At 40.8% G+C, this 15,910-nt stretch overlaps 2 protein-coding genes across 2 annotated transcripts in view; one reads left to right on the forward strand and one right to left on the reverse strand.

Annotated features, from left to right (window-relative positions):
• The window catches only part of ctnna2 (catenin (cadherin-associated protein), alpha 2), a 282,069-nt gene that overhangs the window by 166,713 nt on the left and 99,446 nt on the right, over positions 1-15,910 (forward strand). The gene's annotated exons all lie outside the window — the stretch shown is intronic.
• lrrtm1 (leucine rich repeat transmembrane neuronal 1) lies at positions 3,964-8,478 on the reverse strand. The gene has a single exon (XM_035184832.2). The coding sequence runs from the start codon at positions 7,206-7,208 to the stop codon at positions 5,631-5,633; it is 1,578 nt and encodes a 525-aa protein (XP_035040723.1). The 5' UTR covers positions 7,209-8,478; the 3' UTR covers positions 3,964-5,630.

A 15,910-nucleotide genomic window follows, 5' to 3' on the forward strand; every position in this document is an offset into this window, starting at 1 on the left:
AATGGTTATAATAACAATAGTAATAATCATTAAATAGAAATAATAATGGCCACCAGTTCCCTGTTCCTCTTCCACCCTCTGACTCAGGGTAATGAATATTCAGCTGCCAACCTTGCCCCGTTCTCGAGCCAGTTTCACCTTCCACAGCAGCCTCCACTATGCAAGTAAGAATAATGACTCCTCAGTCATTATTATTAATTCAGTGTTGCTTGAGGATAATGTAAATGAAGCCGTGGGCGTAGAGAGGTGAAGTCTACCTGGAGAGGTGGCCTCAATAGTGAATATAGTTGTGTCCTATTGGTCTTGTGTCTATTTTAGTTAAGTTATTATTTTGACAATTTGTCCCAGCCCCCCACAGGTAAGCAACTATAAGCTTTCATTTATTTTCTCCGCATTAAAATCTCTTATTTGAATAGGAGAGACATCTCTTTGATATAATGTATAATTTCCATTCGCTGCCCTCTTTTAATTAATTATGAGCTTGTACGTTAACAGCAGCGTTTTGTCAGCGGCTCTCACTGAATGCAGTGCAGCAACATCCCACTTACAGCAGGGACTGAAAGCAGCGTTCGGAAAGGAGGAAGAGAAAAGGGAGGGAACAATAAAAGAGAAAATAGTGTGTCAGAGCTTTTGGATTCACAGATGATGTTGATGATGATTAGAATATTGATCCCAATAACCCACCTGTTATAAAAGAAGCAGTGGAAAGCCACCCACACACTGTCATTAGTCATCACCGGCTCCTTACTGCCTACTGCAGTACATGCTGCCACCCATGATTTAGCTCTCCATCCAGTTATGAGGGGGTGTTAAGCGTGAATTATGCAGCACAGTCCCAGTCCCAATGAGAAGGCAGAATGCTGGCCGATCGATACCCCTCACAGGAAGCCAGGTTAATTTATTTTTTAAGGATCTCTTTGCGTCTCTAAGGCCGGCCACCCCCCCGCCCCCCCAGTCCCCGTCTTTTTGCTGCAGGTTGTGATGCAAGTTATTTCCCAAAGATCTGCAGAGTGATGCTTTGTCACTGACAGACACACCACTGCACCGGTGAAAGGATCCGTGCAGAACATTCAGGGACACTTGCATTAACACACCATTTCTGTATGCTGCATCGCACTGTTTTGATATTCTGAATTTCTATTTGCTGTGTTCCTGATAATTTTCGAGGTTTGAACCAGGGGCACGTCTCTGATGAGTCTAGACGAGGTGCTTGCTAATTGATAGTGAAGATAGATTGTGTTTGCAGGGATCTGGGCTTTGCAACAACCTGTACAGTTTCGGTCTATATGGTCTTTCTGTGGTTTGTGTTTGACCTTTAGCTCTGACCCACGCCTCATGTTCTGCACATACAGAATGCTCCACTTTTTGTGCCTCACACCCCCCTCCTGCATTTTCTCATTTTATTGCCGTCACCTTTTACTCTGTGGGTCAGTGACTCCACACCTACTCCACTCCTCCTCTCTATTGCACATATATAATCCTAGACGTCACACGTTCCCTTGGTCTGTTGCGCGTATGTGCATCCTGAAATTAGCACACATGTCACTGCACGAGTACAAATCCACCACATCCTCAGATTTTTACACATATTCTACAAGACAGTAGCTGCAGATCTATTAGTATGTGCACTATATACATACAATCCCTGTGCTGCATATCCTCTGACTGACTAACAGCTGCAGCTCTGCAAAGTACAGAACAAATGTCACACTTTCTTGCCCAAATACTGCTACAGGATGCAGAATCTCACACTTTTCTTCGGAGTGGACAGTGATCTGATTCATTAAAGACAGTCACCAAAGCCCCATGTCAACCACTCATAGTTTAGTTTTTTTCTTTCCTTTAGAAACATATCCCCTTCAACCACGAGTGTACAACTGAAAATCCGAGGAAGGGATAAATACATTTGTTATTGCTGTGATCATTTTGGTTACCACTCATCGGTATTGATTTTTACTGAGCATCATCAATCAAGGCATTTATAATGGATGCTGTCTGAGAGCACATATCTCCCCTCAGGGAATCATCACCCCGGGATTAGGTCAAGCAGAGATTTGATCTATTGTCAGTTAGATGAATTGATGTTTTTCTCCCCGTTTGCTGTGTCTCACGGACGCAGGGAGAGGAGAGGGGCGCGAGATAGATAGAAAGAGAGAGGAAGGTGAGGAGGGATAGAGATAAGTCTAAAGTAGTTTAGCGTCAGCCTGCAGGACTCAAAGCTTTTAAAATATTCAGGGCCATTCTCCATCACCTTTTGCCCTGGTTGCTTGTTTAAGAAAAGAGTGAAATGAAATCAATAGTGCCTGTACTGGCCTCTTTGCCAGGCATCATCCAATATTTATACAAATGAAGCCTCACAACCTCAAATTTACCCTGCAGCCGCGTGTTTATCGGGCCATTGGAAGGGGCTGATAATTCGAGACAGAATGAGAAGATGAAGAGAGTAAAACAAATCTCTGCTCCCATCACGGTGCCCTGCCATGCGTAGTGCACTCGTTTGCATTCACATGATTCTCTAGATTATGATGAACAGCTATGTTGGGGCTTGAAGTGGGACGTCCTTGGTGCCATAAATGAGAAATGGATCGTAAATCCCACAAGGCAACGTTTAGCTATTACCACTCCCTAAAACATGTATCCTACGAAATACCCACAACGTTAAGTGACTTCAGCGCTACATGCAGTGAATGCAGACTCCTAATTCAGTCAAGCTATGTGCTAATAGCCAAATATAATGAATGCATTGTAGGTATTATATTTCACTTTGACAGCGAAACGTGTCTTCAGACATTGCTCACATTACGCCTTTCATCTTTCATCTTGCATAGGGTCCTTCCTCAGACACTGGTTTTGATGTTAATGATTGCTACAGGGTCCAGATGGCTGAAGCTTGTTTCACATGAAACACTATAAATAAGCATTTGGAAGGAATATGTGTGAAGACAACCAACCAACACAGTTGTGGGCAGAGACTCGCACGCACGCATACAGAAACATGTCTGTGACGATTCTCAGTCGTCCGGGTCATGATATTACTAAGTGCTATATGGAGGCAACTGGACTTCCTTGTGGTTTGTCACCAAAGGAACTCACACATTATAGCATTTAGAATGTGTAGCCTTTTTTATAATACTTAGAAATACAGCCACATGTCATAGTTTTGGAAAGTGTGTGATATATTACATGTTGATGGCATTTAGAAGGAAGTATTTTAAATAATATATACTTTAACATTATAATTATCCTTTGTATTAATACTGTCGCCTGACACACATGTAATACATGAAAACTACCTCTTGCAGTTATCCAAAAATAGTAAGAAAATGGCTTCAATTTAGTGCACTCAAGTGCAAACGCTGAATTCCCAGCAGACCCCTCATATTAATATGGACAATTAGTACGTGGCAGGATTCTACCTGGGAGAAATCCTACAAGCTGTCTGAGGAAAAGATTAATATGTAAATCCTGCGGCTCACTTTGTCCGTCCCTCCAGGATTTGTAGATCTTGTGATTTCAAGAATTAACTCAAATTTAATCAGTAATTTTTAAGAGCTTGCAACTGTTTTGTCCGATAGCTGCAATGCCTCAACAAAAGACATTGCCTGTTTTTCTAATCACTGTGACTTTTTGTCAATAATTTTTAGATGTGAAAACCACTGATAATTAGCCCAGTTCAAATAGTATTAATCCTTGACATCAGCAAAACAATTTTTGTCAGATAAATTATTTCCTGAAGGACTGTAGAGCCTTGGCACTTATTCAGAGGCATATCTGCCTCGCAGGTTATCTTTCATTCCCAATTCAAACGCACCAAGTCAACTCTCACCTTGTAAAAAGAACCAACCAAGTCTTACCTGTTGTTCTGACCCTTCATCCCATTCGGTTCAAAGAACACCAGCTGCACTTACAAGGTTCCTGATAAGTACCGTATCTTATTGGAACTATTTAATGATTGTCAATGAGTTCTTGAAACATTTTTATTCCTGCTGACTTACAAGTTGTAAACATTATCTTAATTTATGGCAAAATAACACAAAAAACGCTGCAAATTGATGCACTGAGTTGTTTTCAGGAAAGCTGCTGCAATTTCATCATATTGATGTCACCCCTGCTGTGGAAGTTGCTAGAATATGGTGCAGAACAGGAAGAATGCAGCCACAGTATAAGAATATGCACACTAGAGAGCAGTCTGTTCCCTCTTTCTGCAGCTGTGGAGATTCTCCATCTTCCTCACACACGACACCCTCCTCCTACTCCTCACACACACTGCTCATGTTAGAGGAAACACAGCATCTGTCAGTGCACTAATTTACAAAATTAACACCAGAGGAAGGATATATATAAATATATATATATCGAGAGAGAGAGAGAGAGAGAGAGAGAGAGAGAGAGAGAGAGAGCTCAAAATAGACAAACATTGTACAACATGAAAACACAGTGAATAGTATTGTAAGTGCATAACCTCATTGAAGCTGGCTTGAAGCTGTTTTGTTTTCAATAAGCATGATTTCAAATGACCGTTCAGTTTAGTGTGCTTGAATCAGTAAAAGGAGGCGTCACTCCTCTGTGAAAGCCAAAGAGGGGAGACACAATGAGAGACATAGCTTTAGATCTTTGACACTCTGCTTTCTTTACTTGGATGGTACACAAATAGTGATATAATAATATGAAAATATGCTTAGTGATTAAGATGAAATAGATCATTTGAATCTATTCACACACAGGCAATGGGAAGGGGGGGAAAGAAACTACACTGATAGCGAGCCAACACAGTGAATGTTAAAACAACAAATATGAGAGTTAAAACAGAGAGGAGATCTAAAATTCGGACCATGGATTTTACATTGGAGATGAGATGCAGATATCCCTCTGGCCCTCGTTTTTTTCTGTATTTCATTTTTATTTTTTTGGTTCGATACACTGCAGAGACATGGATTTTCAGTCCATGAGGGCGAATACTGCGTCTGTTGTCATTCATCCTCTCTGACAGGCTTCTCACATACAAATGAGTTTACTGTGAATAGCAATTCATTTATTTAAACATTTTTTGTAGTTTACAAAAGAAATAGATTATCTTGTATCATTTTTTGTCCACACTTGCACTTCTTCTTTAAACATATTTTACATAGACATATTTTTACATTTTAATCCAACTTAAACAGTTTTTTTTAATATTTTAGATGCTTGTCAAATATTACCATAATACAAATGGTTGTTTTCTCTTTTTTCTTCTTTTATGTGTTCCCAGTTTATTTTTAAACAATAATTATATGTCCTGAAGTAGAAAGACACATTAAAGCTCAATTATCCATCCATGAGAAAAAAGCCTCATTTCCCACAATGTATTCCTCTCTTTTCTGTAGAGCATCAACAGGTCCAAGAGTTATGTGCCTGTTATGCCCTGTGGCCTCAAATCAGGAGAGGATAGCAGTAACAGTAAATCCACCTTGAAATAGTCAGCTGCATAAAGCACGCTCCTTCCACATCACAGTGAGATGCTGTGTAAAAAGTGTCCAAAAGATCAGTTTAATCCTTCAGTCCTGCAGTATTCCTCTCCCCAGTGTATCCAAAAAAAGGGATTTACTGTATATCCAGAAAATCACAGTTAACGACGCACTCACACAGCAGGATCACACCTCACATTCCCGAGAAGGTTGCTGTTGGCAAGTGCAAGAGCCATATTCATTGATGATCACCAGAGCTCCCTCAATGTGGTTGGGTTTATAGTCAACATAATACTCCGGAGTGGAAATTGCAGCCATCTGCTGCATGCTCTGCTTTTGCTTCTGCTTGCGACGCTGACTGCTGAAGCACTGCCTCAGTTGTCTTATTCCGGCAGGAAAGCATTTCCATGCTACATACAGCATGAGCACTATGATGAGAAAGGAAAAGATGAGTGCCATGGTGCCAGTCACCACCTTATGAATCTGCATGGTGCTCTCCAGGTCATCATGGCCCACTGTGACAGTGAAAGAACTGGTGACCACTTCACTGCCCTCACCCTCATATGGGTTTTGAGTAAATGGGCCCAGGAACACAGAGCCACCCTGGGCCAGATCCCTTGTAGAGGTGTACAGGCCTGCTGTAGTTACTTCCATTGGGGGAACTTCACATAGCTGAAAAGCATAGACAGCATCCAACACATCCTCGCCCTGTGCAGTGTCGGGGCTTGAACACAGCAGGGAATTGTCACGCTGGCCTCGGAAGGCACTCAGCCAGGAGGCCAAGGCACACATGTTGCGACTGCACTCCCAGTCATTCCCTGCCAGGGTAATGCTGTCCAGAGATGACCATGAATCCAGGATACGCTGGTCCACAGAGGTCAAACGATTGGAGTCCAGCATTAGAACCTTGAGGTTGGGTGCACTCTCAAAAACATGTGGCTCAATGTACTCGATTTCATTAGCAGACAGGTCAATCTTCTCTAAAAAAGGCCATGTCCAGTCCAGGGTATTGACAACAATTGTAGCATGATTGTTGTGCATGTATAGAGTACGTAAAGAGATGAGGCGAGGGAAGTGGGCTAGGTTGACTTTAACCAGCTCATTGTGCTCAAGATGCAACTCTGTTAACTTGAAGAGGCCAGCAAAGGAGTTTCGAGCCAGACTCTGTAGTTGGTTGTATCCCAAGTCCAGAAACTGCATGCTCCGGCAGTCTTGAAAAATCCGCACTGGCACAAATTTTAGAGCATTGTAGCGTAAATGCAAATTGCTGAGCTTTCTAAGGCCGTGGAACAGGTCGGGCTCTAGCGCCTGCAGCCTGTTGTATGAGAGGTCCAGAATACGTAGGTTTGGGAGGGGCCTAAAGGTGCCATTTGGCAGACTCTCAATCCGGTTGCTGCTCAGGTCTAACTCCTTCACACGTCTTAGCCTGTCGAATGCAGCCTCCTCCACAATGTCAATGTTGTTGTGATCTAAGTAGAGCCAGGTGAGCTGTGACAAACCGTTCAGTTGGCCTTCACGCAGCTCGGTCAAGTTGTTCTCTCTCATGGACAGGCCCATGGCACTGCTCAGATTGCGGGGAATGTCTGTGAGGTTGAGCCCCTCGCAGTACAGCAGCTTGCTGTCGCAGCGGCACAGCCTTGGACAGACCCCCTCCACCAAGGGAACCATTCTCAGAAAAATGCCCAGTGAACACAGTATCAACCCAGGGGGCTTCTTCAGCGGCCACTTTAGGTACAGTCCAATTAGAAGGAAATCCATTAGCATAAATATCCAGGGATGTCACTGAGAAAATGTCCATTGAACCACTCTGGATATTGTTTTTTTTGCACCTTCACATCATATTTATCTTAATAAATTGATTAATTAATCCAGTTTTTATATTTTAGTTGTAGGCAGTGATTTGATATTTTTTAATTAGGCAAACAAGGGAATCCTTGTCAAAAATCCAAAGGATCGAGGGCAAGTCCCTGTGCTTATGTCAAAAATCAAGCAGTAGGTTGAGAGGAAAGGGGATCGGAAAAAAAAATGTCCTCACTGACAGATCTTATTTAAAAGATTCCTACTCACCCCTATCCAAAAGCTGACAATCTCCATTCAGCCTCTCGCTTTGTGCCCCGACACTAATTATGTGCGAATCTAAAAAAGACCCCACTGTGGTACAAATTCTCCCCCCCTCCCTTCTCCCTTTTCAGTGGACACCAGATCCTTGGCAGGCTTACAATGTCTTAGTTCTCCTCAAGTGAAAGAGCCAGAAAGAGAAGGAATTCAAGTAGCTTTCAGCGTGATGGTAGGAAGTGCAAGTTCCCCTGTCTGTATGCATGAGCTCTGTCTCTTTAGCTCCTCTGCAGTCCTCTGCTGCAATGATCAGAGGGGAGAAGAGACAACCAGAGAAAGAAAAAAAAAAAAGAGACCAAGGAAAAATCTTTCTAAATGTCTGTTTTGCTCTGTTCTTCTCCCCCTTTCCTGCTTAAGTTTCAGCAGATCTGTCAGCACGTATTATCGTCCATCTCTGGTAGCATCACTGATTTGTGAGGTTTAAATCCAGTCAAGCGGGTAATCATGCTTTCAGTGACGGATGCAGGGAGAGAGAAAAAAAAAAGAGGATTTAAAGAGGTGAACCCTGTTCACTGTTTTCTTGTGTAACAGTATTCCGTGTCATCTCAGTGGCTCATCTCGGTTAAGAATGCGCTCGTATCCCCTGTAGCTTGCAGGTCTCCTTCCATCCCTCGCTCTCCGGGTGATTTCTCAGCCAGCTGGAAGAGGCTGCTGACGGCTGGTGCTGGTAGGCAGGCAGGGCGGTAAATGTGGGAAGCGAAGGAGCGCGCAATCCCTTGCAGCAGACCAGTACACTGACAGCGCATGCAGAAGCGCCTTCTGTTCACTGAGTGTCGTAAGCCACTCACAATTCAGAGTTCTCGCTCTCTTTCCCTCACTCTCTTGCTCTCTTTCCCTTGATCGCTCACTCACTTGTTCATGCCGCTCCCCTCCTCTTCCTCTGTCCCTCCCCTCTTCCCTCCTCACTTTTCTCTTGCTGTGTTTTTCTCTGTGCCTGAGACATTTACATATTCAGAATGGGCTGGGCTTAAACCAGGAGCTTTAATGAAACACCCCCCACCCACCACCTCCATCTCTCTCTCTCTCTCTCTCTCTCTCTCCCCCACACCTTCATATCCCTCTCTCTCTCCCTCCTTCTCTCTCTCTCTCTCTCTCTCTCTCTCTCCCCCACACCTTCATATCCCTCTCTCTCTCTCTCTCTCTCTCTCTCTCTCCCCCACACCTTCATATCTCTCTCTCTCTCTCTCTCTCTCTCTCTCTCTCTCTCTCTCTCTCTCTCTCTCCTTCCTTCCTTCTCTGACTGTTATGAATTGGGCCATATTATGTCTGCCTCCTTTTCCTTTGACGTCGCTGTGAGAAAGCAGTTTTCTAATTTCAGAGTTGCAAAATAACATTCGTCCATTGAACAAAATGGGCATCCAATATTAGTTCCACCCGTAAAGCAGAGAAACCTTTTTCATGTTAACGATGGGTTAAGAGAGGCTACAAGTAGAAGGACTAAAAAGAAATATCGCAACTAAAATTTAACATCTTCTCTCTCAACATCAACACTGTCTATAGTCACATAAAACACGTAAAGTGAAAGTAATCAATTCCAAAAATGATGTCACAATTTATATCTATTCATCACGCATGTTATATGATTGCTATTACAACTTCTATATATCATACTTTATAATGTCTTGTGTAATGACTCAATGAGTCCATTAATATTCATTGTTTAGTCTTCCTAAACATAAAGGCTAGAGTATAATGAGTCAAGACTGGAGTATGACATTCCTCATTTAATCAAACTGTCCTGTGGCCAGCCATTCTGTGCCATTGTCAATTATAGCAAGGCCATCCATTCTGAATACAGATGTGATTGCTTGCCACATAATATCAGCATAGAGCTATGACGCAAATTGTCTTTCTGAAGGTCTGTTCTCGCCTTGTTTTTCACTGGAATTAGTCATAGCCTTGTCAATGCTCTGCCATTGATTTCCAAAGATATTGAGCTGTGACAGTGTCTTCCATTCCTCATACCAGCCAACTTTCTTACCATCTGCAGTTTCTTTCTCCCTGAGTTTATTGCATTTTTTGTCAAGCATTCTTGTTTTTCTTAAAAAGGACTTTAGATTAAACAAAAATCCGATCGAAGGAAATTTACAAAAACAGGTTTCAAAGGTCCAGTTTGTAAGATTTAGGTGAAAGGGATCTATTGACAGAAATTGAAAATAAAACAATCTTACTAGATGTTTTCACTAGTGTGTTTCATCTAAATTGTACAAATTGTTGTTTTCTTTACCCTAGAATGGGCCAATTATATTTAAATACTTTAAATACTATATTTCCATGGGGAGTGGGTCCACTCTACGGAGGCTGCCATGTTTTTTACAGTAGCCCAGACTGGACAAACTAAACACCGTTTGAGTTTCTATGACAACTGAAGGCTCCCACAGGTTCTCTTCCATGTTTGGAAGGGGAGGGTGAGGTGAGGGGTGTTCAGCTGCAACATGCAACTTCACCACTAGATGTCACTACATTCTACACACTGAACCTTTAATGATGCCCCTTTAATAATTCAGGTGCAGTAACTTGTGTATGAATAAATAGTGAAACAAATAATATCCTTTGATGGAAAAGAACTAAAGTTGTTATTACAGACAGCAATGCCTATTGCTTTTCCTTGTGTAGTTATATTAAATAGATAATAATAATGATTCATTTTGTTTATAAGTTAAATAAAAGAATGATATGCTGTATAATTTTGATTACTTTGGAACTGGGTCTGTGCTGTAAAACTTTACGATATAAAAGCCTGCCTGGTTTGAGTTGTGTTTCCTAATCATATCACTGTGTCTGCTCATATGCTCTGCTTTAGAGTCAATTACTGTAACATGGATTTTAAACTTTATTTAACTCTACTCTACTCTATCCACTGCATTGTATCTGATCCTCACTCTTTAGTGACATATGATTTCAAGACTAAACTACAGCTTTGAAATTATACTATATTAAAGTCAGGAGAGTGAGAGTGTAATAGGAAACCAGGTAGTGAATTAGACCGTTTTAATTGCGTCTCATCAAACCAAACGTACCACAACTACCACTGGAGGGTGACTGCACCAACACTAAAGTAGTTTTTTTTTCACCACTAATGTTTTTAAGCCGGCTGTTTATTTAACCAAGTATTTAACAATCAATCACCAGCTTAGATTTGTTCAAGACATTAGACATTGCAGATGTTTAGAATACTTAAGCAACCCATGCAGAGCATTACATCCATGTTTCAATGATTGGAGACTATATTATACTCCTGATGAGAAAAAAATCATATTTAAGTGAACACTCTAGAGAATAGCATTTCATATAGTTATGCAATAGTTATTGGCTTACCAAGAACCCACAATCGTAACAGCCCTGTATTTCCTCTAACCCTGCCAGCATTACCACAACTTCAGAATAGTATCAGTGTTTCAAATTGTACAATTTGGCTGGTGTTTATTTCCTTTAATCATAACACTGTTGTTTGATATATATATATATTTTTTTTTTTATTTCATTAGGAAAAATAATTTGTAGTTAATAGACATCACAGCCATTATGTCATTGTCACATGTATCAATGTAAAGCTGGTGAAGGAAGAATTATGGATCAGAATGCAAATAATTAAAAGAAGTCAAAGCATCCAGTGAACGTACTTCATAAAACCATATTCTCATTTTTTTAAATCTTATTCTGAAGAACTCTGTGAATATTTCACAGGGACAATGATGCATTGAGCAGCAAAGAAGATGGAAGAGAAATTGCCCTTCACATGATCTGGACATTGTGAAGTTGGAATCATCTCTGCTTTGCCTTTGCTATATTCCCTCTTAGCTGTAATGGATGACTACACCATCAGCTAATGACTTGGTGCCCTATAATGACTTGACACAGCGAACAGGAGATGAGAGTATCCAGACCATCAGTTTTAAGACTTTAAGAGCTTTGGCTCCCTGCTTTGGAGCTAAAGTCAGAATGAGGTGAGGTGTATGACCGTGTGTGTGTGAGTTTGAAAAAGATGTGCCTATAGTGGCATTACTCTCATGAACAACAGAACCATTTCTCAATCAATCACCATTTTACAGATATTGATATGATTTTCCTTTTTATAATTACATTTCCCCCCCCGTTTTGGATTAAACCATATGTTTTCAGTTTAGGTTTCATGTATGAATGTGACTCATCCCCTCCCATGTCAAACAATATTTAGAAGTGCGTCATAGATGAGTAAAATCAAGTACTTTGTGTAAAGGGAAATTAAATTACCATTTTTTGTTGGATGCAAAACACCAAGAACATGATCTGTCACTGGCTTGATATTTGACCTCCACTTATCCTTCATCTTACATCTTGTCCCAAACGTTACTGACCCATGAGCCGTGACTCCTGGTCAGTCAATCGTTTGAATTTGACACAATGTTGGCCGGGACTAAATTAGCTGAAATACAGCAGTTTGTATCCAAACATTCATGACTTCATTTGGATTTCTGAACTCTTAATGCTTTATTTTATGTCCCAGTAATTGTTCTGATTTTATGTCACATCTTGAATTAGTTAAACAATGGAAAAAGGTGGAGGTTACGGTGTATTGTGAACAGACTGGATTGATTTGAGGGATCAAAAGAGACTCAGAATTATCAGCATCTATGATTACAGGCCCATTATTGAAATAATTTGCTGAACCAGAGCACGTCTGACTGTGCGAGCCCGACAAAACAAGGCAGATGATAACTAATTGGCCCGCTGCAGAGATAATGTTGATGGGCAGCTGGGAAAGGATGGTGGCGGGGGTCAGTCAAGACACTTGCTCCGTAGTGTGGCTGTCAGTGGTGTGGTTAGCAAAAGGCGCAGGATTGAAAACAACCCCCGGTGGACGGAGGTTTCTCTTAGTTTTGAAGGGTCACAAGTGGACAGAGAGTTAACATCAGGCTTATTCATTTCACTTTTGGTCCTTTCGATTACATAATCCCGTTATATAACCCTCAACTGAGGATGAACTGTAAATCTGAAGAAATCTACTCAGAGATAAATTGAGATTGCCGTGGACATCGCAAATTATTACCATCATAGACTTATCTCAGATATACATCTTGAAAATCTTAATTGTGAAGTCAGTAACCCAGTCAAGGTTGGTTTTAGTTTGAGTTTCCTCCAGAATAAACCCAAAAAATCCACATCTATCTCCATCGTCCTTTTGCTCACACTAACTGCTGCTGGGTTAAACAAAACAGGAAAGAAGATACCATCATAATGTTCATTGGAGCATGTGACTGGAGGGACTCAGCTTTCACTATGGGCAACAACTACTTGAAGCATGTTTTTGTGTGATGCAGAGTTTGCTTCAGCAAACAGAAGAAAAAAACATGTCATTCTAACGATTTTCCCATGTTTGACGCTTTTAAGAATAAATAATTTATAAATATAGATGAGGATCTCAAGAGATTGATTGTCAAGAGATAAAACAATGAATAAAGAAGGAATTACGAATCTGCTTGAAACAGCCAAAAAGGGTCAAAGAGAGTATGTTGCATTGATGGAAAAGGGGAAACAGGTGTGCCAATAAATCTGTGGATGGAAGCACGGTCTTAAACCACCTGTAGATTTCACTTTATAATAATAATAATAATAATAAAAAGTGAAGTCGGTGATGCCAGAACCTGATAGAGTGATGGACAGAGAAATATTGTTATTATCAACAAGCATCACACATACAAGGTCAGTAAATATCTACTGTACACAGACACATGAGTGAGGCAAGTCAAATACTCCACGGGAGTCAGAATAACAGCCCAAAATGTCAAGGATACAAAAATACAGGCAAAAAGTCCCACTGTGCCACATATTGGAAAATACAATGTAAATCACTTATTTTGACACAATTGCATAGACTGAGTTTTCATCACTGACAATGATATTTAACAGGAGAGAGAATATGGATGGATGGATACAGATGGATAGATAGAAGGTGTGTATTTGTATGTGTGAAAGGAAATGAATATGGGTCTAAATTCCTGGTACTGTATGTCCAATTTGAGGTGTTGGATTTTGAGAGGAGACTAGACAGACAGATTTTTGCAGTGTCACAACATAGAACAGTCACGCTGTCAGTGTTGGACATGCAACAAAATCCGAATTCCTTACCCGGCACCACAGTTGGTAGATATTTACAGCTACCTGCCACATCCAGTTCCTCACCCACGTATTGGCAGGATGTTGTGTGTGGGTTTTTCCATATTCAGTGTTTAATTCAATTGCATGTTTCAAATTTTTTTACTTAGTGTGTTTCTTTATCCAGCTGTGTTCTGGCTCTATAATGTTTCTGGCTTCAGAGACGACATCAAACGGTGCCTGGACCGAGGCTCTGTCTGCCAGAGGAACTTTGTTGTGCTGTCAGATGACACAGAAATCCCACTGAGAGTCACCAAGCCCCCTTTTCAAAACCCAGCTCTCTCTCTCGAGCACCATGGCCTCACTTTTGATAACCCTTACTACTCTTGCCTATTGCCTCATTCAGATCCAAACAAGCCTCCACATCCTTCATGTGTCCACTAACCTCTCTCATGTTGGGATGAAGCAGGCTAGAATGCAGCGGACTGAGGAGTCTCTGATGCAAAAGCCTGAAACACTTGTAAGTGTAGACTGAAAATTACTTGTGCCTTTGTCCGCAGAGTCCCCGCTGCAAGTTAAGTTTAGAATACCTAAAGATCAATGTAAAGTCCCATTAGAGCCTGTAGTGCAAGGGACAGATACACCTTGTAACACAAGAACGATCTTTGTGGTTCACATTTTCACACCTTAATTTGTACATTTTCAACCTTGAATTTGAATCAGTTGAATTCTGTTACTCAAAGGTTGGTTTGTGCTTTTCTTCAAGCAAGTTCAATTTGGGAGCTTGTTTCAGTATTTTGTGCAAAAGTCTTTTACACGTTTGATGTAAGTTATCACTCCTGCTCCGATGGAGTATTAATACTGTTAACACTAACTGTTAACACCCTACCGCTCATTGAGTGTCACAGGTGGTGGTGTTCTCCTTCACGGATGCTTCACCTTGACAGTAATTAGTTGCAAAATGTCCAAAAAACATGACTACACTGAAATTCATTTACACAAACTACTGGGGGTGAACCAAGTCTTTTGAAATTTGGACTTTGGAGTGAATCCAAAGATACAGTATTCTTTTAAACTTCAAATTGACCCTCAAACATGCAAACAAAATCAGTTATTTGTTATAAATTAAAATTAGATCCCAATCAAACATTGAACAATCATATGATACTATTTCCACAATCTAACGTTCATTCGTAGATTATCTGCCTGACTTGAAAATGTTCTGCACGATAAACTGTCAGATCATGTATGTTGCCCCAGTGCACCAGCCATGCATCATGTATGATATCGTCCTGTTCCATCATGGAGGACTTTTTGACGTATGACAGTAGGAAAGACTCAGATGCACATGTTAAAACTCATGTTGTCTAAAATCCATTTCGCTGATTCAGTTGAAGAGTTCTGGTTTTGTACATGACGGTTTGCCGTCACACTGTCATGACCTGCTGGGACACTAAACAGAGCCATAGCTAACGCATGGCTACACAAACGCCTGCTCTTCTTACCATGACAAATCAAAATGTCTGTTTAATGCAGATTAAATTGTCTTAAATTGTGTTAAATAGTGAAGTTGTTTGTAAATAGTGAGAGCCGTCTTTGCAAAAGCAACAGATATTTCCAGATTGGGATTTTCATTGTTTTGATTACCAGGAATCTGCACAAAAAAAAAAGTATGCAAGGGTCACCAGCAAACGTTCTTCTTGCATGGTAAGTGTGCACACAATGTTTATAAATGAGGTCTCTCTATAAATAGTGTGGATAAACTGCAGAATGCCTTCTCTCATTTTCTTGCACATGAACACCTTTGATAAACATCCACAGACATACTTCCTCTAAAGCCTGAGGTGGAGGGTGATATTCCTCGCGGCTTATCAAATGAGCAAAGCAGTGTAAACAGAACCGTTTGCCCCAAGCCCAACAAGGAGCTACTCTAAGAAATACAAAATGCTGTCAGAGTTGTTTCAGAATCAACTGTACCTGATGCCAAAGTATGGCTCTTTCATTTGTTTTTAATGTTGTTTAGAGACTGTGGAGTTGTGTTGCACAGAGACGTAAGCGATTAATGGGATGAATGTGTTACTGGTTTAGTCTCCTTAGGGAATTTGTTGATTACAATGAAATATGTATTTAGTGCTTTGCTTTATAAGAGGCAACATTGTAAGCAATGGGATAAGAAAACAGGGGTTATCTCCTTTAGCACTTTAGCACTGTGGAAATTACACTAAGTGGTTAAACACTATATTCTTGGGCTGACGGGTGCAAATGTTTTATTGTGA

Source organism: Hippoglossus stenolepis, chromosome 2 (genome assembly GCF_022539355.2).
Source record: "Hippoglossus stenolepis isolate QCI-W04-F060 chromosome 2, HSTE1.2, whole genome shotgun sequence".
Lineage (NCBI taxonomy): Eukaryota > Metazoa > Chordata > Actinopteri > Pleuronectiformes > Pleuronectidae > Hippoglossus > Hippoglossus stenolepis.

Coding starts and splice junctions, on each gene's coding strand:
- lrrtm1 (XM_035184832.2), bottom strand. CDS start 7,208: ATGCTAATGGATTTCCTTCTAATTGGACTGTACCTAAAGTGGCCGCTG.